General features: G+C 35.3%; 1 protein-coding gene across 4 annotated transcripts in view; it reads right to left on the bottom strand.

Moving 5' to 3' along the window:
- GPM6A (glycoprotein M6A) overlaps positions 1 to 27,830 on the bottom strand; it is a 183,227-nt gene that overhangs the window by 66,780 nt on the left and 88,617 nt on the right. For 2 of the 4 annotated variants that reach the window (XM_087963328.1, XM_087963327.1), the window contains exon 2: positions 6,297 to 6,368. The exons of the other annotated variants lie outside the window; for them this stretch is intronic. In XM_087963328.1, the coding sequence (XP_087819454.1) occupies positions 6,297 to 6,368 (72 nt within the window). The remainder of the gene's footprint in view (positions 1 to 6,296; positions 6,369 to 27,830) is intronic. 4 annotated transcript variants of the gene reach the window in all.

Genomic DNA, 27,830 nt, shown 5'->3' with positions numbered 1-27,830 from the left:
GTGAGATATTACCAGAGAAAAAGCAACGTAGGATTAGGTTAACAACTCTTAATGCCTTTTTGGCTATGTAGTTGCAGTGGGCTCTAGCACTTAGATCATTAGAGGTGAGTATTCCCAGGTCCTTTACAGAGCTTGGGTCGTCAACAAGATCTTGACTATTCAGTTTGTATTTTATTTTCTGATTTTTTTACCAATATGTAAGACAGAGCATTTATTTGTTGAGATTTGAAGTTGCCATATGTTAGACCATTCAGATACATAGTCTAGGTCTTTTTGAAGGGTAGTAGTATTGTCTGTGGTATTGAACAGCTTTACATCATCAGCGAAGAGAACGCAATTGCTCTTGATATGATCACAAAGGTCGTTTATGTAGATTATGAAGAGAGTTGGTCCTAGAACACTGCCTTGGGGAACACCACTATTGACAGGTACTGGATTTGATAGGGCGTTCCCGATTTTGACCATTTGTTGTCTGTTTGACAGGAATGCTTCTATCCAGTTATTTAGTTGTCCAGAGATACCATAAGATTTTATTTTTAGGAGTAGTTTGTCGTGTACCACTGAATCAAAGGCTTTACAGAAGTCTATGTAGATTGCGTCTATTGCTTTGCCCTGGTCGAGTTGTGTAGTCCATATGTTTAGCAGTGTAAGAGTTGCAGATTACAGGATAGTTTTTTTCTGAAACCAAATTGTTTATTGGAGAGTAGGTTGTTTGTCTCTAAATGGAGGATGATGGATTGGTTAATAATTGATTCCATGACTTTACAGGTGACGCAGCATAAGGAGATTGGTCTGTAATTTTCAACTAGGCTTGGGTCTCCCTTTTTGAAGATAGGGATGACTGTGGCTTGTAACCATAGGTTAGGCAAGGAGCTGGTCCTGAAAGATTTTTCAAAGATTATGCTTAGAGGTTTGGCTATGGCAGTGGATAGCTTTCTTAAGAAGTAGGCACATATTCCATCCGGTCCAATAGATAGAGATGGTTTTAGGTTGCGTAGTGCTTTTTCAACGTTGTCTACTGTAAAATCGATATGTATTAGATCATTGTTGTTATCTGTGGTACGGCTAGGAAACATTGGGCATGATCCATTACTGTTTACAAACACTGAGCCGAAGAATGTGTTAAAGATGTTGGCTTTAATGGTGTCGTCGCTGCAGTCTTTACCATCGGGTCCTATCAAGGGAGGGATGGACCTTGAGTCTTTTAGTTTGTTGTTTACAAAATTGTAAAAAGCACGGGTGGAATTGGTGCTTAGAAGGTTTTCCTCTTGTTTAATGTGATAATTGGTGCATTCGGTCTTTATCTGGTGGCATAAATTTTTGTATCGGTTTTTGAAATTAGCAATGTGACCAGATTTGTTTTTCCGCCAGAGTGATCTCTTTTTGGATTGAAGTTTCCTTATTGATATGGGTAATCTGCTTTTTTGTTTTGTTTTTGGAGTTGTTGTTGGAACATATAGTTTGATGACTCTTTTGACTTCAAGTAAAAAAAATGTTGTAATGGTCTTCAACAGTATTGCATCCAGTGAATAGAGATTGCCAATCGAGGGATGAGAGATCGTTATCTATAAGATCATAGTTGCCTTTTTGATGTTACAATTAGGGATGACATCATTGTGGTGATTTTTGTGTGGACGTATGTTGAGGCAAAAGTCAATCATATTGTGGTCACTACTGGAAAAGGGTTCTTTGGTTTGTATTCCGTAAATTAAATTCAAACTATTGCAGAAGATGAGATCGAGGCAGTTGTTCAGTCTAGTGTTGTTGGTTACTAGTTGTTCAAGACCTAGATTTGTAATAGCATTGTAGAAGGTTGTGTGTATGATTTCAGTTGTACAATTATTTAGGGTCCAGTCGATATGAGGTAGATTGAAATCTCCAAGAAAGATAAAAGGGTATGGGCAGGATGTAGCCCATGTTAGTAGTGTATTTAGCTTGTTTACATGTTCGATGTCATAATCAGGTGCTCTGTAACATAGTAAGAATCGAATTGTGATATTTAAGGATAGTTCACAGATGATGGTTTCAGGAAGGGCAAGCTCCTGGGTAACTTGGATGTTTTTTAGATGTAAGGATTTTTATAGAATATAGCAACACCACCTCCTCGACGATTTTCACGATCTGATCGGTAAACATGATAGTCTCTTACTGTGGTAATGGAGTCGGGAGAGATGCATTGAGCCATGTTTCACAGACAAATATAATGTCGAAGTTAGCCATATTTAAGAGGATGAGAAATTCAGGTATTTTATTCACGAGGCTTCTTGCATTGAGTAGTTTGCATTTAAGTCCGGCAGCAGTTGGGATTGAGGTAGTTGGGGCGTGCGTGCCTAGTCTTGGGTGATGGTGGGTGGTGGGTAGTTTTGGGTGATGGTGGGTGGTGGTAGGTGGTTGAGGTAGGGTAGTGGTTGAGGGTAAAAGTTGGGTATTGGGTTACGTGTCTTACTTTTGATACAGTCAGCATGGTAGTCAATGTACAGGTCCTTCTCTCCATTGTCTAGACGGGTTTTGAGTTCGATGCGGAGTGCACGGGAGCGAGCACGTTGCTGTATGGTTAAGTCAGGGCGGCAACGGAGGTTTTTGTGGTTGGTGTTGATTTTGGCGAGTGAGTTTATAGTGTAAATTAGTTTACGTTTGCTTGATTCATTTTTGCAAATGATCCTGCACAAGCGTGGGGCCACAGAGCCGTCTCTATTTTTGAGCTCTCGGTCAATGCGGGAAATGTCAAGTATTTCATCACCGGAGATGGTTGATGCTTGGTAATCTCTGATGATGTTTCGGACAGTTGTGATGTCATCATTGGCAATGCTGTCTTCTAGTCCAAATAAGATGGCGTTTGGACGTTTCCGTTCACGCTCAACAGCTTCTCTGATGAGGATTGGGATATCAATATTTGTCTGGGTTGTGTTTATTTGTGGATTGGGTTTTGGATTGGATTGTGGTTGTTGGATGGAGATGTGGTTTGTGGCTATTAGATGTTCAGGTTTTTGTGTTGTGTCTTTTTTTTCAAGGTTGGTTATTCTTTCTTTTCGGCGTCCAGGGATGCTAATATGGTGTTGAGGGATGTTTTAATGGTTTCGATGGTTGAGGATGTTTCAATGGTTTCAATGTTAGGGGATGTTTTGATGGTTTCGGCGGTATCATCTCTTTTAGACAGATCTAGTTTGGATATGCATAATTTGCAGAAATATGGAAACTCATTGGATGATTCTAGGTATCTATGGGGCATTGCCAAAAGAAAGATGAAAGTCTTGAGACCGAACAATGCAGAAGAGCTGGGGGATGCTGTTGAAGCATCCTGGCCTTCCATAACACCTCAGCAGTGCCACAGGCTGATAGCTTCCATGCCACGCCGCATTGAGGCATTCATTGCTGCAAAAGGGGCCCAAACCAAGTACTGAGTACATATGCATGCTTATACTTTTCAGAGGTCCGATATTATTCTATGTACAATCCTTGTTTTATTGATTGCATGTAATATTCTAATTTTCTGAGATCGTGGATTTGGGGTTTTCATGAGATGTAAGCCATAATCATCACAATTATGACAAATCATGGCTTGAACTACCTTGCTTTGCATGTAATGAGTCTATCTCATATATTAGTTTCACCTTTTAAGTTGCATTACTGAAATAAATGAACTTTTGCACGATATTCTAATTTTTTGAGTTTCACCTGTATATATTGTATGTATGTATGTATTGTATGTATGTATACTTGTTTTTCTTTTGTGGATATCTATGGTCTCTGAAGCAAGCTTGATATCTATGCTTCTGGGAAGAGTGATAGTACATACCTAGCATTTTTTTAATTAGTGATTTTCACCCATTATAATTATTGGATTTATTGTTGGTCTAAAGAGCTATATTCAATAACCTTTTAGTACATAAAGCACGACTTTCAATAATACTAATTCATCTCTTCCATAAATTTTATAGCCAGTAAAATTTCACTGAAATTTATATTTATAAAATTTATATTGGTAAAATTCACAGCATATTCTCTTTTCAAATACTTTTTGTGAACTTTTTGAGCAATTCTGAGCAATACTACAGCAAAGGAAAAAAAATCCCAGCTGCATATCCTGATTCTTAATGCCTTCATATTTTTAGGCAATTTTAACTACTTTCATATATGTACATATGTACATACATACATATATATACACACACACACACATACACATGTGTATGGATATACATGTATGTATACACAGAGAGAAATACATACAAACAGAAACATGTACATATACACATATACCTGCATAGACACGTATGCATGCACACGCATGCACGCACACACACATACACACACACACACATTCTACAGAATTCTCTTAAGTATATTGATGAAACCTACAGGCCTAAGCGCCTCTACCTGGCAAATGCAGCTAGATTAGAAGTTCCAGTTACCAAGTTTTGTCATAAAGTAACCTTCTATTGCTTTTTTGCTTCTATTCTGCATCTTCTGTTTGATTCTATTCTAATAACAAATATGGTGACTTGGTAGCTCTTCCTTCTTCCAATCCTTGTTCCTCTGATGACAATCTCCGTTATTTTTAATCAGTTACAATTATTCAGAATGTGACATGGAATAAATATGATCAATAAAGTTGTTGCCTTCTTATATCACTGTCGTACTTTCATGCCACATTTCAGGCAATTAATTCCATGCACTTAAATGTGGTTACCCTCAGTATTTCTATTGGCTACATTATATATTCAAACTGTAAACAGAAAACAAATAATATTTTGCTATATACTGAATAAATTATTCATGTCATTTATAAATGATCAATTTAAATATACCATGTAAACAAAATGTTAAAAGATAACGCATTTCAATTATTTCACACATTTATTTCTTTAGCTTTCCCTGCTTTTTGTGCAAATATCCCCCCTAAATTATTAATAAATGCTATTATCATTTCCATTAATGTTACTTTTTTATACCAGGGAAAGGTGATAGATATTGCTATTCTCATCTTTTAGTACTATATGAAAGGAGGCCAAGTGCATCCTGAAGCTTGTTTGTTTTATTTTTAAAAAGTGCAGCACCCCCAAGTACATCTCAGCTACTGCTGATTTCATCCAGTTTTATCAAGAATAAGAAGAGATCTACCATTGCCTTAGTTATTTTTTTTTTAATTGAAAGTCAAGTTTACACCTCTGGTATTCCTTCGAGACATCCTAGCTGAGAAATAATTATGTAGAATTAATTGTATGTGATTTTGCTTAGCTTCTCATCGTAGGCAAGAATGATCACATTCTGAGATATGCTGCAGGTAGAAGGAGACAATCTGGCAGCCTCCTCCCCTCCCTCAAAAGTGCTTTGTGCTCAAAAAGATACAAGCCCTGTACAATACAGCTAAACTCCTAACCAGAGTAATTAATATCATAATCGATTTCTGGAGGCTCCCAATCAGATATTCTCCAAACATGTGACCGCATGACCCAGAATTTCCTCTACATTTGTGGTACACCAGGAAATTCTCCAGGAGAAACAGCCAAGAAGAAAGCAAATTTAAACACCTTTCTATTGAGTGATGTTGACTCAGGGAACAATCCTGAGACTGATAGGCTGTAGTTTTCTTTATATCTTGTGAAGAAAATGACTGCTGTTAGTGGATAAGTGATAATGATAAGTGTATTGTATGTGAGATCAGTGCAACCAGAAAAGCAAAGTTAAAGACCTCGGCAATTATTTGGCTGATACAGACTTAAATCAAGGGCATTAATCTCAAAGTTATGCAGAAAACACTGTACATTAAATGCAATTTTGTCTGCAATTTTAACAAAACTTAGGGTTACACTTGGCTTTAGAGTAGCGTGACTTATGTCACTTTCCAAAAAAATACACAAGGACATACGTTGAAATTTATTTTATTTACACGCAGGTCTTGGGGATGAAGCATGTATAGCTCATGGCTTTAGTGTGTGCAAATCCAGATTAGATAATATAAAGCTAATGAACACCGCATCTTTCAGCCCTACTGATGATAGTAGGAATTTTAGCTCTTGACGTACATACAGATGAGCCAAGTCAAGTTTACAGTACAGAACATTTATGGAATTTTCTAACTGTATTGAAGTTACTCTTGTCAAAATCATAACCATGGTCCCCAACTTACAACTGGTTTGCTGGCCAGTTCCTCATTTAAGATTATTGTTCCTTTTTATTTTGGAAGGAGAAACTATGTTCATAGAAATTAGTCTAGGCAAAGCAAGTTTTGTCTTTATACATATGACAAAGAACCCTATTTGATGAAGAACTAAAAGAGCAAATGTACAGCTTACCTAAACGATGACAAGTGAGATGCATGTTAACCAAGCAGATTTCTTCCTCTCTCCCTGTCCTACTGCCCATATCTGAAAGGTGTAAACACCAAGCAGGCAGAAAAAAAATTAAGTACATGACTAATACAACTGATTTAAATAAACATGGGAGATGGATGGTTTAAATTTAGAAAATTCCTGAATCTGTATTATCTTAATGCAAGATCCAACATCAGAGATTTTTAAAAAACCAATTATACAAAATTGTAAAAATAAACAAACATATTAACAAAGACATATTAAATCCAAGTATAAAAATCCAAGTTTAATTCATTTGTAATCAATCTTTCTGTAAAATTTTCTAGTAACCACAATCCTGTTTAATTAGATAATAAAATTGAATAAAAACAAACATGTGAATTCCTCTAATAGATGACAGACCATCTAATTGTAGCTCCCAAAATACAGAAGAATAAATTCAAGGCTAATCTGAGCAAACACATTGCATTAAAACTCATCATGTTACTTATTCTTTTTTTAAATCTTAGAACCAGTAACACTGAAGAAATTGGAGTTTGTTGTTAACTAGCTAAAAAGAATATAAACTTCCATAAAAGTCTATATATAACATAGGTTTACCGCAATTTTAGCATATAAAATTGTGGTAGAGGACTGCCTATGTGTTATAATTAAACAATTTTGATTAATAAACCAAATCAATAGAAAACAATAGAAAACAAGTATATAATTTTTAGATATACAATTATTTAAATCACTATGGAAATATAATTTTATATTTCAGGTTGTTGTTTTTTTAAATAAATTTTCTTATTGCTATTGAGAAAACCTGAAATCATTTTGGGGGGCTTGGAAACCTTCCTGCAATGAAAGATACATCCAGTGCAGTGGTGGGATTCAAAAATTTTTATTACTGGTTCTGTGGGCGTGGCTTGGTGGGTGTGGCAGGGAAGGATACTGTAAAATCTCCAGTCAGAGGTGGTATTTGCCAGTTCTCCAAACTGCTCAAAATTTCTGCTACCAGTTCTCCAGAACTGGTCAGAACCTGCTGAATACCACCTCTGATCCAATGGGAGAAGCATTATTCAACATCATGCAAATATGTGTCTGATTTTAAGCAATTCTTTTATCAACCTCCAACTGGGGATCCTACAATAATCCCTAGAATCTCATTTTATCTCTTAAAGATAATCTTTATCCATGTAGCCAGTTGCACTGGATTAAAGAAACATTTCCCATCATAAATGTCTTTTTACTAATTTATTTTCAGATCTCATACAAATTTTTAAATATCAAAATTAAATTTTGAAGTAAACACTTGTTATACACAAACTAAAACTATGATTTGAACATATGAAACTAGTATTTTACTGAAAGATTATATTATAATTATAGTTCTTTTCATATGCAGAAATTCCAGTGGATATATGGACTTTTGTATGTAGAGTAATATATCTATATTCTTATATTTATTGATACTGCAACATCAATTTGTACTCCTTTTCCCATATGTAATTTATAAACATAAAATGTCTTTGCTTTCATTTGTGATGCTAGCTTTGGCTTTTTATATGCTTTGCTACTGCTAGTGTATTGCATAATTTAATATTTATTTATTTTATGTGTGTGTGTGTATGTATATATGTATATGTATATATGTATGTATATGTGTGTGTGTGTGCGCGTGCGTGTGTGTGTATGCTTGTTCTGTGTAATTATGTTTTCATTTAGTTAGCACCTAGTGAGTTTATGCAAAAAAATTTAAAGCTTTTTCCAGTAGTCACCACATATGTTTACATGCACAGCCACTGTCCTTTATTGGGAAAAAATGAACCAAGTGACTGAATATGTACCGACATTCAAACACAGTTGGGAACAGTTAAAGCAGCTGTGCAACTGTGGAACAAGACATGGCTGCTTTAACAGTTCCAAAAAAGGAGCTTCCTATGTCTGCCTCTATTGAAGCACTTGTACAGCTTTACAACAGCAAGTAGATCTTAGCATGCAAGGATTAAGGTAGCCTAACCTGAATCCTTGGACAAACACCAAAACATGCAAAAGGAAGAGTGAGAGACAACATTTAACACAGCTACATAACAAATACTGAAACTCATTGAAAAACATTAACAAGTGAGAAAAGAAGTGATCCATAGAGTAACCGCAAGAAAATACTACAAAATGCCATATGTGACTTTATGCATAAATGCTACCCATACGTATTTCAAGTTCATCTGTTCAATACATTTAACTAGCTTTTGGACCAGCACCAGTTTGTGGCATGCCAGCACCCATGCTGCACAAACAAGTGTGCCCCCTCCAGTCCATGGAAAAACCTCTCTCTCTACAGAACTGGTCCCTGGTGCCCAAAAGATTGAGGGCCGCTGCTCTAAAAGCAAAAATGTATAACTACATTAAAACACTCAGAAGAATTTTTCACATCATAAGAAAATGATGCACAATTATAGTTTGTGGTGTTGTTGCTGCATCCACACTCTGTATTGATCCCCTATGATCCCAAAGAAAGCAGTTCCCCAATGATTGGAAGCTGCACTTGATCGCTTCAGGACTGAGAAGTTCAGTTGGTAAAGGTACAGAACAAAATAAATGTGAGCATGACTTTTTTACATATTTTTGGAATAAATTGTTCTCCCCTTTTTTCTCTGCTCTAAATTTAATTGAATGTGTTTAACAGCAGAAATTTTATATTTGGTGATGCAATTGAAAGGCCCTAATACACCCATTATTTTACTGTTCTTTGCTGTTAAACCATGATTGATTTTACTGTTGGTTCAAAGCCACACTTTTCATCTCTGTGATTTCACTCTACCAATAATAGAAAGACCCTATGAACTACAGGGCAGCTATCACCCTTAAAATTCTCAAAATTCCAAATTTATCGGTTAATGCTACAACACCATCATTAAAATTTATCATTAAAATTACATCAACATAAATCAACAGCTGTAGCAACAAATGTTAGCAAAATGTATTATATTTTAAAGCATACATAAAAATGACTTCATAAATTTTTTAAAAGACAATTTATCTATATCTTTCTAAAAACATGGAAAGTTAATTCACATAAATCCAGTCAGTGCATGTGTTAGATAGGTTCAATTTAGTATTTTCTCATTATAATGGTAAAACTTCTATATTTTAAACATTATTTTTAAAATAGCCCCTACCAATGTCTGCTTTGGATACTAAATATTATATCATGTGGAGTTGATATTATACTCAATATAAATGTAACCAGAAACATAGGTTTGAATTTCCTCTGACATAAAGAACAGCAAATTTGACCAAATTTATATTTTGATAATATTTTTGTTGCACATGGGATATCTCTTTAAACAAGGTGTGGATATCTGGACATAAAACGTGCCTATGTAGATTGCAGCTTGAAACATTTTATTCTCAGTAAATAATCCAGAGTTACATTAAATCCCACTCTTATAAATTATGCACCCATGCTGAAACCACTTTTTACTCTCTAATGCTGTCCTATCAACTACTAAAATGACAAAAAGGTTAAAATTACTCTCTGAAGATTATCATCTTCCAAATATTTTTAAATGTCAGATGAATACACTAAAATTTAAAAGCAGCTTTGCTTTTTCTCAAAAACTACTAGTAATTTCCTTACCTTTTGTTGCTAGTATCAATATTCAGAACACAGCACACCAATCCTGACATAAGACCACAGTGAAACTTTTGTACTACTTTTTTATATTTTTATCACAAGTGCTGAATGCATTTTGGTGCAACATTTCACTAAAAATTGAGGTTAGGGTTAAATACAAGTAGATTGTCTTCCTCAAGGAATTACATAGCATATATGTAAATAGACAAGAAATATCCAGTATCTGGTAGAACATAGAATGTAATCTATATGTTTGCATCTAATTTAGTGTCACTGATATTTCTTGACTGCTCTAGACAAAAGAGTCACACATCACATAAACATTAGTGATGTTATTTTCTTTGACTTAGCAAGTTGTCTAGAACATTTACATGTTCTGATCTTTAAAATTATGAACTAATATGTAAACCCAGTAAATTGTGGCTTGTTTACTTAACCACAGTTGAACAATCCATGGATTAGTGCCATGTGTGCACCAGTTTAACCATGTGAATTGCAAAGTCCTGAGCTTTGTGGATTATAGTGCGTATCACCAATACATGCTGAGTGATTCTTTGATGTCTGACTAGCATTGAGTGAATAAGAGAAAACTACATCTCATTTCATCTAACCACCATCCCATACTCAGCTATTTTTCTCCCACAACCATGTCACCTGTTTAGCCAAGTAGCTTGACAGATGGCTACAACAGCTGTGGTAAGTCTACATCTGGAGAAGTGATTGGTGGCTGTTTCCTTGATAAAAGGTGAAGGTTGTTCAGAGGAGAATCCACCATTCCCTTTCCTTAACTTGTCCCAGAGTAGGGAAAAAACCCCACAGCACTATTTCCTGCTCATATAGGAATAGTGTATGGCAGGAAAAAGGATCTGCAATTATGGCCGCAAATACTTTGCAGAAGTATTTTTCTTCCACCCAAGGAATGGTGGGTAGCAATTTAATTTACCTATGAGAAAGGAGCTCCATATTAAAGTGAACTGATCTTTCTACACACTGGCCTTTTTGGTTTTGGTTTTGTTTGTTTTAAGCTGAATTAAATAAGGTACTAGAAATTATTATTTTTATCCCAGAGATAAATAATGTCACATTTTCATTAGGTTGTTTTCATCTGCTGTTCACGATGATTTATAGCTTGCATTTATTTTGTTTTGTGTTTATGTTTCAGATTCAAAGAAAGTGATTCAACATTAGTTATTTTTCTGTAAGTGGGCTTTCTCCCTTGCCCCCACTTTTTTTTCGTAGAAGATTGCCATGTTAAAAAACACATCAGAAAATTTATTTGGAATTGTCTTTTTATATGCTCATTAAAACATTTTTCCCTTTTAACAATTTATTTTGCAGCATTGAAAAACCATAGGCTGATGACGCCTCTCTGCGCATGTTTAATCGACCACTATGGTTGTCATGGCAACTAGTCAAGAGAATTCTAAGCCTACACTTGGTATTTCAATGCAGTGACCCAATTACTGTCTGTCAACAAATTCACCAGGACAATGAAGTGTAATACATTACTGAGATTACAGCCCAGAGACAGAAACATAAAATGTCTGGAACTGAAATCTTAGTCCATTTCATAAGGTAAAATAAGATAAACAGAGTTAATGATAATATTTTCTAATCCTTCAAATGTACTACATGCTTTTAAATAACTATTTTTTTAAAAAAAAAAAATCCAATCATGATATTAGCCTATAGACCTTTTGTGGTCTCTGTCTTGTAAATGTTACTATATGCCTAGCCCAGTTGTGTTGTGAATGCTCCAAACTTGAAAACAGGAAATATGTAACAAACAAAAATATTCTTTTATCAATCCCAGTGCTAAATGTAAACACTAAATGAAGTGTTACATAAATTATTTTTGCAGACTTGCATTAAATGAATGAAATTATTTTAGCTTTTATTAAACATTCAGACATTGTTCCCACTTTTGATAACAAACCAAAGTTATATAGAAGAAAAACAGTAATTATTGTATTTCTCAGCAAATACCAGCCAAAGAGCTTCTTCGGGATGTAAGATATTCTGCTTTCTTTAATTATTGCTTCACCATTGTTTTCTATTCTACACCTCCATTCTTAACATAAACTGATGGATCATTTAATATAAATAAGTACAAAATTAATAATAAAGTTGTCATAGGAACAAAGATATTTCACTGTCATGTAGATAAAATATACTAACATATTACTGATGCAAACCCCTATTAATAACTCTAATCTAATAATAACAATTTCATGTACTTTATAAAATTATCTGACTCTTACTTAGAGAAACTTGTGTAGTAGAGCAACAAACTTAACTATAACAACATAGGAATAATACAATCCTGACCTATCTTACAATAGGAAGATAGGAGGCATAATTTTAAATGCTTTAACCATAATTTAATTACAACTACTGAAATACCAAAATCTGTCGTCCAATGCCCTTCCCCTGTAAAAACAGCTTGTATTCATCTATCTCGTATGCATTCAATTTATTTAGAATTTCTTCTGGCTTGAGTTTTGCTTTATTGTGGTAGACAATTTTTCCATCTATCAATCCAACCAACCATCCATCCATCTTCACTATGCTGCAGCTTCCCTTGATGCCTAATCCTTCCTGTACTGAGAAAAATCCATGAAAAAATCATGGTATCTAATTTTTGGAAGCCTGAAAACCACAGTAAACACTGAAAAGCTTGCTGTAAATTAAAAAGCAGGACAATAACATTGAAACTTTTGCAATCATGTAAGAAGAAAGCCAGAAACCTGCCACATACTCTTGAAAATTTAACCATTTTGTAAAACAAACAAGGAAACAACTAAACAAATAAAAAATAGAGAGGGGGCAGATTATCCATGAAAATTAATGAAGAAAAAATAAGTTTAAAAGGCATTAAAACCTCAAAAAATGCTAGTTTAAAAATAAATTGGCAACAGGTGATGTAAAAAACTTTCATTTCCAACCCTTTTTGAAATTGGAATATACCGTCAATGTGCGGTATACAACATTACAACTGGAATATACCATCCACGTTTAACATAGTGTCCTCTATACTCATTCTCTCAAGTCAAGTATTGTAGTCCAATACAAGTGGGAATAGGCTGGATGAATTCTATAACTTGTCTTGGTATAGGTGAGTTTCATTTGCAATATTTAAAATTTTAATTATAATTTTCATTAACATTATTAAATAGCATCTACACATTCTATTTCGCAAAGTTAGCATCTTGCACATAGAAAAGGTAAGCAAAGAAATGGCTTATTATTTCCTTTTCATCTATGTTCTCTGAATGAATATTTCTGTTTAATGAATGAATTTGAACTACTGGATCACTCAACCAGGACATCAGTCAATTAACATTCAAAAGAATTAGAAATGACAAAATAAATTAAATAGCACATTCTTTTCGTACCAATATTTTTCTCTAGCAGGGGAAAATGAATAAAATACTTTGATTAAAACTCAAGTAAGAAATGTGTACCTTTTTTTTTTTTGAAACAAATTTTATTAGTTTTAAAGACAAACAAACCATCATTAACCATTAAGTACATAAAACCTCTTTCCATTATAAATTTTTACAAGTCGGATAAAACATTATTTTATAGAACATAATTCTATTTTACCCCATTTCCATATGAACATATAAATATCTTTTAGCAAATTTCTCATTATTTCTCTTTGCTCTTATTCAATTTCATTATTATTATTATTTTTCCCTATATTTATCCATTTCATCATCTTCATTTCTCTCAGACTTGTTTACCGTTATTCTCATCCAACATTCCTCCAAGGTTTTATCAATTCTCAAACAAACATAAACACACAAAACACAAAAATATAAAACTTCTTTTTAGAAAGTAGCTTGGTCCCAGATTACCTCTCTTTATATGGACTTCAATTAAATTCATGTTCATCTTATATGCCATTACCTATCTTATTTACCATTCTATATCTTCTATATAGCTTCTCCCCACTTTTCACTCTTCTTAATTCTATTTTATTTATTTCATTTTAATTTAAATCATTATACTTGTATATTTTGCCCATTCTTCCCAAATTATCCATTTATCTCATCCCCTATAGTAAAAAAAAGAATTTCTCCTGGAATCACTAATCAAAGTATGATGCCTTTCTATCATCCCCCTAAATTAACATTTAAAATAACACCTAGTTCCCAATCTGATTCTGCTTAGTACATTCCAATTATCTATTTCAAAAACAAATGCTACAGTAATAAATTTATAATAACATCAACACAATAGTCAATTAAACTCTGTAATTAAACTCAATGTTTAAAGCATTCCCTTTAATATTTTGTTAAATTTTGAAGTCTATCATTACTAAACAATTCAATATTTTAATCTTTTATTAATTCTTATAACATTCTAATTTTCTATTTCTAATACAAATACTACAGTACCATCTTATGTACCTTGCAGAATCTTCTTTTTAAAAAGATTATACATTACCTTTTATCCCTAAAAAAAATTCCCTTTTTCCCATCTTGTTCCATACCTTTGTGGCTTTTTTCCCCCTTTTCCCTCCTTTCTTTTCCCACCTGGCAATTTTTACCTCCCCCTCTTCTAACCTCCAACTTTTAGCTTCCCCTCTCTGTTGTATTCCTTTTTTCTTTTGTTTTCTAACATTGTGTTGATTTTGCATCTTATTTTTCTCTTTCTTGAGTGTTTTTTTAAGTCTTAAGTCCTTCATTTTCCTTCCTCTCTTTCTCCTTTCTTTCTTAATTAAACTTTTGGATTCATTAAAGATGGCATCTTCTTCTTGTTGTTGTTCTTCTACTTCCTCCATCTGTTGTTGTGTTTGCTGACAAATAGCAAGCGCCATTTCTAAAAAATGAAAGGTTTCTTCCACAGCATCCTTGCCTTCTTTCTTTATTTTTCCATATTCCTTTCTAAGTTCATCAACAGGTAAAGCCATTATAAACATTTTCTCCCCCCCCCCTCTTCTTCTTCTTAAAACAACCAAGATGTTTCAAAAGTTGAAGCAATTCCCCAAAGTCCCAGAGTCATCAATCAGTCCAAACAAAGCACAAAGTTCTCACTTTCTCTTCCAGGGGTAATATCAGTAAAAAGAAAAAAAAGAAGTCCAGTCTGTATTTTAAAGCCTTGTTGCAATTAATTTAGTCTCAAAATCGTCAAGGCATAACAAGATATATATATATATATATATATATATATATATATATATATATATATATATATATATATATATATATATATATATATATATATATATATTCCTCTCCCTTCCCACTTATAACAAAGAGCCAAATTTTTACCTTCTATAAAAAGACAGGTTTCTCAATGTCCATTTGTTAATTCCGTAGGGAAGGAGAGTAAGCTTTCCCTTTCAGCACCTCAAACGCCGCTTGAAAATCTCCTCTGGGAACAAAGTATCGTTGAAAAAGTCGTGATTTTCAGGATGTTAGGCATATCTTAAAGTCCTGGTTCAGCCAAAAAAAAACTTTCTCTTCAAAACTTTCTCCCTCTTCCTCCTGCACAGTCTTACCCAGCTGCCGGCTTCTTCGTGGCGGCCATTACAGACCACTGCTCCACCGCCTTGAGAAAAGGGGTTTTGCTGGCTGGGGAGGGGGTCTGCGATGCCCCCAAACCCCTCTCCGGATCCCCCTATCTTCGGCTGCCTCTACGGGGCAGCCTTAGCCTCCAGACCCGTCGGGATCAGAGGCACCAAGACGGCGCAACAGGGATCGCGCCCTGCCGCCGCCGAAGCCTGGCAAACCGGAAGTCCTCAGAAATGTGTACCTTGACCCACAAATAATAGCTAATATGTTCATAAAGATATCCTTTGTCAAAAATGAATTGAAATGCTAACTTAAGGTATTACCCCCATTTTCTATAATATATAGACACAGATAAAAGTAAAGGTAAAGGTTTCTCTTGGCAAATAATATCTGACACTAGAGGGCAGTGTTCACCTCCATTTCTCAGCCAAGAGAGCCAACATTGTCTGAAGATACTTCCAGGGTCATGTGGCCAGCATGATTATATGCTATGGCACATGAAATACATAAAGGTAAATGAGAAGAAAATATTAAACTCAGAAAAAAATCTATGGGAATATTTAGACAAAGGAATGTAGTACTATTATGTAGCTGCAGTGGCACAGTGGTTGGAATGCAATACTACAAGCTACTTGTGCTGATCCCCGGCTGCCAGCAGTTTGGCAGTTCGGAACTCACCTAGCTCAAGGTTGACTCAGCCTTCTATTCTTCCAAGGTTGGTAAAATGAAGACCCAGATTCTTGGGGGCAATATGCTGACTCTGTAAAACCACTTAGAGAGGGCTGTGGAGCACTGTGAAGTGGTATATATTGTGCTATTGTTATTGCTATTGTTATTGCTATGTTGGAAGTTAAAACCCACCCCTAGGAAAATGAAATATTTTAGGATATACTAAAAAGGCAGAATCTTTCCCCTAAAAAGAAAAGTAGAACTCAGAAGCAGAAACTCAGCCCACCACCTTTGCTAACGGGCCATTACTCTGGCCTGGGCCAGTCTATTTTACATAACAAAGATCTACTCCAGGTAGAGCCATAATAGGAATTGCCTAAAGCTCTTTCATTACATCATCATCCAGCAAGGCTCAACCAAGCCTGGGACTCAGGACAGCCTACAGAGTTGCCCCTGCATGGGGCCATGCAGGGGCAACAACCAATCAGGATACAAGCTCAAATTCAAATCTCAACAGAAGGCATACAACCAAGTGTCTCTCAGAATCTTGCCCCTTCTTCTTTTCCTTCACCCAACATCTTGAAGCATGTGATCATCCTTTTCATTTTGGAGCTCCAAGCCATGTGGTCCTGTCCACCATTAAACCATCTTTCCAAGCAATCACCATGTTTCCAGTGTCTTTCTTCTCCACTTGGAACTGAACCCAGAAGGATATTTCTTCCAACAGCTATGTTTTTGTCAATATAATTTTTAGTTAGTGCCAGCTATCCTCAAGCTGGTATCTCCATATTTGTTGACATTTCATGCAAAGATGAAAAGGTGCCAAGAATGATTTTTTAAAAAACAATAAGCTTTTATTTCTTTAATTGGCTAGAAGAGAATTCTTGGCTTGATCCAAGCCAGATCTTATAAAGAGCACAGGACAGTTGCTTGAAGCGGAGGTGAATTTTATTCAAGAGCGTAACAGTCAAAGCAATTGAAGTTTATTCAAAGAGTTTGGAAAGGTTACTTTAATAGAGGAGCCTTTCTATTGTCCTCAGAAAGCACGCAAACTCAGCCTCCGTTCTAGGGATTCCCGGAAAGCTTACCAGATCTGGTAGTAGGGGGGCGTTTGTAATCTTTATTTTTTATATGTCAAGGTTGTGAACCTTAAGCGATGGGTCCAGGATTAGGGAATTGTATGCGTGTGAAAGATTTCCATATCTTCAAGAGATTTTCTTATTTGGTTAATTTCCTGGTATTTGACAATTTCACCTAAGTAAAGATATGCTTTATCAGCCTAGGAGTTAAAAGGCTTCTGTGGTCTTTTGTTTTAATGTCTGGGATTCGTTGGATGGTCAGATAAGCAGCAGGGTAAGGATGATATGGGGGAGAGGTTCTTCCTTCAATTTTATTATAATCTCATTCATTACCCATGAATGCACAAAAATCCAGATATTCTTTTAGTTATAAGAACAAACTAAAGCTAACTTACATGTAATTATGTCTTTTAAAAATATAAAAAGAAATGGATGGCTACTGTTGAAATGATTCTAAAAATGGACCTTAAAGTCTTCTTCCCTAAAATTGTATTGATTTGTCATGGCCCAGAATTAAGCTGCTAATAAATAAATAGTTTAGTGTATAGTAATTATCTCATAAATATCTAATAGCATTAATAACAGAGATATTCAGTCCATCCTAAAAATATTTAATTTCAAATGTATGATCAGTTCTCACAGCTTTCCCCATCAAATTCATGACATTTTTTTTTAATTTCCAGCATTTTACTTTAAAAAAATGTCCCCTGACCTGACTTATTTTGTCACAACATTATGTATAAGCTGCTTTACATATGGCTGCCTTTAAACACCAGTTAAAAGTATTTTATTTATTTGATTTGTCAATTGCTTACAAGATAATAATTATAAGAATATGAATACAGAAAATAGGTACGAATAAATGGGGACAATAGGACAGGGATGGTAGGTACAATTGTGCACTTATGCACCCTCCCCCCCATAGACCTCTTAGGAAAGGGGTGAGGTCAACAGTAGACAGTCTAAGGTTAAAGTTTTTGGGATTTGGGGAAGAAACGACAGAGTAAGGTAGTGTATTCCAGACATTGACCACTCTGTTGCTGAAGTCATATTTGTTGCAATCAAGTTTGGTGCAGTTTACCTTGAGTTTGTATCTATTGTGTGCTCTTGTATTGTTGCAGTTGAAGCTGAAGCTGAAGCAGTCATTGACTGGTAGGACATTGTAGCAGATAATTTTGTGTACTACACTTAAGTCCAACCATAGGCAGCATAGTTCTAGGTTGTCCAAGCCCAAAATTTCAAGCTTGGTGGTGTAGGGTATTCTGTTGCAAGCAGAGGACTGTAGTACTGTTCTCATGAAATACTTCTGGACACACTCAATTGTATTAATGTCTCATATACAGTGTGGATTTGAGACATATGAGCTGTATTTGAGTATTCGTCTAGCAAAGGTTTTATATGCTCTAGTTAGCAATTCAATATTACCGGAGGAGAAGCTTCGTAAGATTAGATTTACAACTCTTAATGACTTTTTGGCAATGCTATTACAGAGAGCTCTGGCGCTTAAGACATTTGATATGAGTACTCCAAGGTCCTTGACAGAGTAAGGGTCATCAACAAGGTCATATCTGCCTAGATTGTATTTGGTGTACCAATTTTTTTTTACCAATGTGTAGGACAGAGCATTTGTTGGTTGAGAATTGGAGTTGCCAATTGTTTGACCATTCAGACACATAATCAAGGTCGCTTTGAAGAATGGTAGCATTGTCAGTACTGTTGAATAGTTTTATGTCATCAGCGAAGAGGACGCAGTTGCTTATAAGGTGATTACAAAAGTCATTTATGTAGAGTATAAAGAGTGTGGGTCCTAGAACTCTGCCTTGGGGGACACCACTGTTATATTGGTCCAGAAGTTAGTGGTCCATGTGCAATCAGTTTCTGGGAACATATTATTGCTATCCTTTGGGCCCTGTACTTTATAGGTATGGAATTTAAAATGCTGTCTACAGGTATGGAATTTAAAATGTCACCTAGTTATCTTCATGGCCACCTATATTTACTGGAATTGACCTAACCAAAAAAGTCATGGTTAATAGTTCTTTATTCTATGAAATAAAGAGGGTTAATGGCAAAAAATATTCAGCAATAGTTTAGTCTTTTGAAACAGAGTTCCAGTGAAAATCAGACTAGACCCATCCCTGAATTTATTCCAGAATTTTTTTTTAAATGGTAGATAATTTGTCATTTATTCTAGAATTAACATATATTGATTCAACATCTGGATGCACATTTCTCCTTGATGGTGCTTGACTGTCTTGTGGCTTTACCAATTTAGATGTTTTTAATTAGGCATTCTATGTATCTTGTGTTTTCATTATTTTATTTATTAATAAATAACTTTTCTATATATTTTAAATGGCTGAAAACTGCATTTGATTGCAGTGGGACAATAAATAAATCCCCAGCCGATACTTCCATCATTAATCAGACCTATCCCAACATTTCACCTATAGATCACATGCTTTATTTTCCTGATTGTCATTGTAACCCAAGGCATGCAGGTTGTGATCATTAAACGGGAAGCAGAGGAAATCCCAGGTAAGGAGTACAGGGTACCATAGAAATATGGGGATCCTGGGAGGCTGGATAAAGGCCTGTTGGAGGACAGGATGCTTGGTGCAATATAAGCTCAGAAAAGCTGAGGAATGAGGGTGCAGGGTGCATATGGTCACAAGGAAGCCAGGAAAAAGGATGGTAGGTGGGTGTGGGGATGTGGGGATGTGCACGTGCATGGCTGTGAAAAGAGAGGACAGGGTTCATGTGGGCAATCAAAGTCAGGCTATAGAAAGAGGGTGCATGAGTATGTGTTTGTTACAGTACGTGATAACCTTAAGGAGGCTATGAAAAGAGGGAGTGTATGTGTCATGCAATTCCAGGGAGACATAGTAACCGGTTACAGGGGTGCACGTGTGTGCAAACATAGTGAGGCAAGTAAAAAGAGTGCAGGAGGTGGCAAACATAGGGAAGGTGTGGAATAAGGTATGGGTGATTGTGTGTATGTGTCTTCATTTGCAGAGATGCCGTGGAAGGACAGCATTGGATACATGAAAGTGCACCACAGAGAGGTTATAGAAAAGAGGGTGCAGGAAGTTTGTGTGTGAGCAAAAGGGAGAATGTGGGCAAAATACCCAAAATGCAAAAAGGACTCATGACTTGTGACTTTCCTTGCTGGCTTCCCATTCTATATTTGAGGGAAGCAGGCAAGGAAGCGTGCAAAAGGCAATCTTGTAATCATGGAATGCTGCCAGTTGGTTGCCAGGCAGCTGAATTTTATTTACACGGTCTTAAAGTCTCTTCATTCAGCAAAGTTGTAACTTCAAATGGTCACAACTTGAGGACTACCTGTATTGCCCTTATTATATCTTTTTTCAATCTTGTCTCTCGTGTGTGTGTGTGTGTGTGTGTGTGTGTGTGTGTCTATGTATGCATGTAAGTAAAATCTAATACATTTTGTGTGCAAACTACAAGACTCATATCTAAAAACAAGCAGCCTTATTTCTATTCATTGTATTTTATTTCAATGATTGGATTCAGCACATGTGTATTCAGCCAGAAAAAAAGGGAATGCATAATGTCAGATATGTAATATTATATATTATATTACATGTATTATAAATAACAAGTTTCAAAAATCATTTACTTACTATGTGTCACACAGACAGACCTGTACAAAATGCAAATATCAATGCCATGCTGGAAAATTTCAGAGGGCACCTAAAGGGTATTTGCTCTATATATGTTATTGAACCAACTTAATCAGGAAGAAAAACATGTGTAGTAGCTCTGTCATTACTTAGCAAACTATTGATATACTCTGTACATTGTATATGGCTTACAATCAGAGTCACTTTTATAATCTAACTATTTTAGAAAAATACCTGTACCTGGCAGTTCATTCTCAACTATATAGAAATAGCCTAATCCAATGATGATAACAGTATGTAGAACTATTTTTATTGTAAGTGCAATTGATTAAATCAAAACAGCTCCATTTTATTAAAACACATACATATGTCTTAAATTACACTCATACTAATTACCTTCAATATTTTCATGTACATACTTTTTCTTTCCAGTTAATTAATATAACTTTTGTGACGAATATTTGTTTGGAAAGCTTCCTGAGGAATATATGAATCATAATTAAATTGATATAATAATTTACTGTGAATTTGTTGACTGGATTTTGGCTGTAGCTTATAAAAATAATTATAATATTTGGTATCACTAAAAAATAAAATGAAATGAAAAAGTTACAGGCAATTGACATACTAAGAATAAACATGATAATTTAACAAAAGTAGCTATCTTAGCTATTATATTTGTAACAAGTAACTGTTAACAGGATTTCTGAAATCAATTTTCATTATTGACTATTAACAGATTATCAACCTTCTATGGTATGGTAATAGTCAATCCTAGAAACTTAGAATAAAACAAGAAATATTTCATTGCAGCATTTACTGTTTCATTTCAAAAAGGTAAAAACTGCCATTTAACTTAGATTTAGCCATGAAATTTGTTCCAATCTAATCCGTAAAGCAAAGTGGATTTTTATTTATGTCAGTCAATTAAGAAGAAAATAAGAAAAAATATGATATAAACACGATGGAAAATTGATAGAATGAAATGCTTCTCTGTTCCATTTTGTGAAACCCAGTTGGCCTTCTAAAAATCAGTCAAAACACAGCTCTTCTGGAAGGTTTTTAATTAATTAATTGGCACAATGTCATTAAGGTCTCAAATGTTGTCAGTTAATTTCAGTTAACGATAATGTTTGCTATGGTTTCATTATTTTGTGAATAATTTGTTTTGCAAGCCATTGAGTGTCTCAAAATTGATTAGGCTTAAAGATCAAACTGAATGAAAAAAATATTTCAAGTAAACCCAACTCTTGTTGACTTAATGGACATATCTATGTATCATTCTTGACAAAAATACAGAAGTAATTTGCTATTGCTGCCTAATGAGTTCTATTTTCAACTTCCTAGGCTAACTTATACCATTCCATTGAGTACTGGTTCTGCTTAGCTTCTATGCTCAGATATGTTGTTAAGTGCTACTACCCCTGTTGGCTCAATTAAAGTCATACTGACATATTAGAACAAAAGCATAGGTTGTTTCTGTCTTGTGCATTTTGTAAACAATGAAGTAGGATGGATAATACTGGCCAAACACCAGTCACAGATGTCCAATCACAAAAGAGATAGAGAAAACATGAGCAGTATACAAGGATGCCGTCTGCTCTCAAATTCAGTTCTATCAACATGACTGGTGACATGTTAGTACACTTCTTTATTATTGCATACATCACTGGAAGTTATTGTTACCAATAAATAGCTGTGAAAACCTATACTCTGTAATTAACACATTATTTCCCACTTTATTTGAACCTGGGTCCTGTGTAACACTGTAGCTGTCTCAATTTGAATTGCAGCTCAAATTAAAGCTGAAATCAAGCTTTGGAATGAACTGTGGGAGACTGAGGTAGCTATATTAAGAGTCAGAGTTCAAAGGTTGCAGGGGAATACTACACAAGAAATAAAAAGTATTAAGTCCTCTGTGCTTGTTTAATATTTATGAAGCTTCCATTGAAGGGATATGTAATATATTTAATTAATTTTAGTGACAAGAATTATTCACACATCCTGATCAGTTAAAGCCAAAGTCTACTAAATCTGCCCCTCAAATTATCACAACACCAGCAAATGATTCTCCTTGTATTCCTTCTGTAACTGAAGTCACAAGAAGGCAAGGTATTATTAGCATTTAGTAGAATAATCATTCTGCAAAATTTATGTACCATCATTAAATTACAAAGAAATGCAGATCACTCTAATTCTTCTTTCAAGTGGAATCTGGATTTTTTGCAATCTAGTATGGTAGTCTTAAAATATAGTATGAAGCTTTGAACTACCAAGCACTGAGTAAAGATCAGTCTATTTGTTTAGTTCTAATTTAACTGGGGTGGGGCGGAATGGAGTTTTATGGGTTTTTATGTTTGTAGATTTTTAATATGGTAAGCCACTGGGAAGCATCTGTTATGAGTTGGACACCATATAAGTTATATGATAAAAAAAATAAAATTGTATGAACGTTAGAAATTAGAGCATTATATATGAAAACATTACTTTAAAATGACAATCAAAATACTTCCATCTTTGTTTAATAGTAATGCAATATAGTAAACTCTCATTTTAACAGATTTTTATTTAGCACCTATGCAACATATAAATTGTTCATTTCCGTCTCTTTTTAACTGGCTAAAGTCTATGCAGATACCATCAGTATCTAAGATTAAAAAGTGGACAAAAAAAAAAAAAGGTCTGTAACCACTAGTAACAATGTGGGAGTAACTGATCCAGGAGCTGCTATAAATATGATTGGATTCCTAGATCTAGTGGTAGTTAATCTTATACCAAGACCATATTTCATATGTTCAATTACAACAATTAATTTATATCAGCCTCATTTTTCCATCGTACATGTGTATTCCCATTCTTAAAAGATATTTATTACAATGTTTTGGGTTAAGCTCCAATAGAAAGAATGGAATGTTTCAATGTAAGAGATTTTTTTAATATAGTGTGGTGTACTTATTTAACCTGAAACTGATATACATAATTGCAATATATACTCACCAGCAAAGGATGGGAAAAATATGAAAGTAATAACTGTCTTGCAGTCTTCAAGAGACCTGGTTCATCAGTAACTGCTTATATCAGCTCATATAAAGTCATGCTAATACCTAGCCATCTTGTCTTTTGTCAACCTTACTTTGTTCACCTTTGATTTTCTGAAGCATCATGATCTTCTCCAGTGATCTGTGCCTTAAATTATATGTCCAAAATGTCTATACTTCAGTTTCAGTATTAGTGTTTTGGACCAGCAGCATGGTTTCAATTCATGTAGTACTGAACTATTTTCTTCTTTGATCCAAAAACATCTCAACAATTTTATACAGAAATATTAATTCAAAAAGCATTGACATTTCTTTATTCAAACTTCTGATGATCCACCTTTCATAGCTATACATTACCACATAATAAATCATAATCTTGATGATGTCTACTTTTATTGCCAGTATTTTATTACCCATCTATTCACCTGGCTTTAATCCCAGATGAAAGCACAGGTCTGACATGTATTATGGATACCTGGCTAAGAGACAAAATGAAACTTATTTGTCTCAGCTCTCTCTACTGGATTCCTCTGTGGTGCAATATACTAGGACTGGAATATCAAGAAGTAGTAGGATTGTAGGACTCTAGTAATAGGACTGTAGATGTAGGTAGTAGGTAGTAGGACTGTAGTAGAAGGACTGTAATCTATACAATTTAAATATCACTGAGCAGAAATTCAATTTACCACTTTGCCAATTTTGAATGTTTGTTGTAGTGTTTCAGTGATCAAGACTCTAATGTACAACAGTTTCTCTGTCCAAATTATTTAACATAGGAATGGGCTCTGATAAAGCAGCAGACTTTCACAAATTTCTTGTCCTCGACCTGGAGGCTATCTGGTTAGGATTTGCTCTTTAATATCAGCCACAAGGATCTGTCTATTGTACTACTATTGTACTACTATTGTACTACGAATCCACATACAGACGGGAGGTTGTACAACTTGCCTCTTCGTGCAACGGAGCCATCTGGAACTGAACTCACTCAAAACCGTAGAAATGGTGGTAGACTTTAGGAGAAACCCTCCCATACTATCACCTCTTACAATACTAAACAACACAGTATTAACAGTAGAGATCTTCAAATTTTTAGGTTCTATCATATCTCAAGATCTAAAATGGACACCTAACATAAAAAATGTCATCAAAAAAGCACAACAAAGAATGTTCTTTCTGCGCCAACTCAAAAAGCTCAAACAGCTCAAGGAGCTTCTGATACAGTTCTATAGAGGAACTATTGAGTCTTTTATCTGCACTTCTATAACTGTATGGTTTGGTTCTGCAACCCAACAAGACAGACACAGACTTCAGAGAGTCTGTGGACTGCAGAAAAAACAATTATTACCAACCACGGATGGGATTCAAAATTTTTAACAACCGGTTCTGTGGGCGTGGCTAAGGTGGTGGGTGGGGCTTGGAGGTCATGTGACTGGGGGAACATGGCTTGGTGGTCATGTTATTGGCTGGGCATGGCCAACTCAATATCACTCACTTCTCCTCACGCATCTCCTCACCCAGCCTCTCATGACTGTGGGGATGCTGCAACAGTCATAAGTGTGAAAAATGGTCATAAGTCACTTTTTTCAGTGCCATTGTAACTTTGAATGTTCACTCCACAGAACCAAAGTACCAGCAAAGGAGGGGGGAAAAACTCCAGAGAAGTTCCAGAGACAGGAAGTCTAGTCCTGCCAAGAATGTAGTAAGAGTTAATGTAGAGGCAGTTTCTGCAAGCAACACCAGAATGTTTCCTTCCTGCCTTCCTTACAGGATTAAGCCAGGAATTTCTTCTAACAACCAGTTCTCCAAACTGCTTAGAATGTTAACAACCAGTTCTAGCAAATAGGTGTGAACTGGTAGAATCCCACCCCTGCTACCAACCTGCCTTCTATCGAGAACCTGTATACTGCACAAGCCAAAAAGAGGGCTGTGAAAGTGTCTACAAACCCCTCACATCCCAGACATAAACTGTTTCAACTCCAACCCTCAAATCGATGCTATAGAGCAATGCACATCAGAACAACTAGACACACTGACTTCCGGTTTGCAGGTTTCGGCAGCGGCAGGGATTCGCGATACTGCGCGATCCCTGCTGCGTTCGCCGTCAAGGTTCCCCAGATCCGTTTGGATCTGGGGGATATAGCTGCCCCGTAGAGGCAGCTGAAGACAGCGGGGATCCGGACAGGGGTTTGGGGGCGTCGCAGACCCCCTCCCCAGCCGGCAAAACCCCCTTTTCCCAAGACGGACAAGCGGCGGTCAGTAATGGCCGCCACGAAGAAATCTACAGCCGGACAAGCAGGTGCAGGAGGGTGAAAGCTGGAAGAGTAATGAAAGTTGTTTTCAACTGGGACAAGGCAAGAGAAAGTGCCCTGAATCTTGAAGGCTGCTAAGGATACATTGTTCCTAGTAAGAGTTACAAGCTGCGAACATTCTAAAAGGGAAAGTTTTTTTTTCTTTCGTTTCACTCTCCTTCCTAACGTGACAGCAGATGGAAAAAATCTTTTTGGCTGTGAGTGAGAAGGGAGGGGGGGGGGGGAAATGGAGCAATTGAAAATAAGGAGAAGATTGCCTAGATTTTTAAAGAGTTACTAAACACCAATAAGACTTCTAAAAGAGATATTTTAAAGGGAATTTTGTGACTAAACTTTAACCCCAGAAAGAGAAAGTGAAGAAGGAGAAAGTATTTAAAAGAAATAGCCTGTTTGGATTGTTTGGTGATTTTGGAACTTCTGAGAACTATTTCTAATTAAAAGCACTCGGGTGGTTGTTTGGGAAAACTTTTTCTCTGCATAATGGCATCACTTGTGGATGGACTGAAACTTGTATACCAAAAATATGAAAAAGAAAAGCAAGAAGGGAAAGATGTCCTTGGCACTCTTTTTCAATTTTTAGAAATGGCGGTTTGTACTTATGTAAAGCTGAATGAGCAACAGGATGATGGGGACAAAGAAGAAGCCATCTTTGATGAACAAATAACTTTGGTCGGAGAAGGGAAAAAGAAAGAGAAAAAGGAAAAGAAGACTTTAAGATCTGGAAAAGCAACCCAAGAAGAGAAGAATAAGGTGAAAAGGGGACATTATGTTAGGAAACAACAGAAAGGGGGAAAGCAGAATAAAAGGGAGGTGGAGAGACAAAGGGGTAAAGAGGACAAGGAGAAGAAGAAGCAAGGGAGAAAGGAAGGGATGAGAAGCCTTAATGGTGGGGAGCAAGTTGTAAAGAAGCAAAAGTTTTTTAGATATAATGGATAAATTTTATTGAAAAAGGGATTCTAGAAAGGTACATAAGATTGCATTTCTATATTTGTATTTAGAAATAACCATAGAAAATTAGAAATAATATGTAATTTAAAATGCGATAAAATATTTAGTATAATCTAGTGAAATTTTTGTTAAGAGAAGGGGAGTACTGTAATGGAACAATGATTTAAGATATGTGATGTGGGGGAATAATTTTGGAAAGCATAAGTGTTCCCACAAAGGCATGATATTTAACTGAAATGGGTAAAATGTTTAAGATATAAATGATTGTTAATATTAATGATTAGACTATGTTATTCTAGTGAAACTTTTTGTGAAATGAGAGATTTGAAGTAGGAGAAAGGGGAACATTGTAATTAAATAATGATTTATAATATGTGACGTGGGGGGGGGAATAACTATGGAAAATAGGTGCTCCCATAAAAGTATGTGATTTAACTGAAAAATAATGTGTTAAATGTTTAAGACATAAATGAATATCAATATTAATGAATAGATTTGTATTGGTTTTGATAATACTGTATAATTTTAGAATGTACCAGACAGAATCCCAATGTAAGTTATGTGTTTTATATTAAGTATTATAAATATAGGGGAAAGAGATAAAGGCATCATACTCCATTTAGTGTACAGGAGAAGTTTTTTTCAAAGAAGAAAGATAAATGGATAGCTGGAAATAGAACAGACA

This window comes from Notechis scutatus, chromosome 4 (assembly GCF_049901735.1).
Source record: "Notechis scutatus isolate UNSWTSFEM ecotype Mainland chromosome 4, rNotScu1.2, whole genome shotgun sequence".
In the NCBI taxonomy this organism is placed as follows: Eukaryota; Metazoa; Chordata; class Lepidosauria; order Squamata; family Elapidae; genus Notechis; species Notechis scutatus.
The sequence above is the reverse complement of the archived record's forward strand: the minus strand, read 5'-3'. Positions and strand labels throughout refer to the sequence as shown.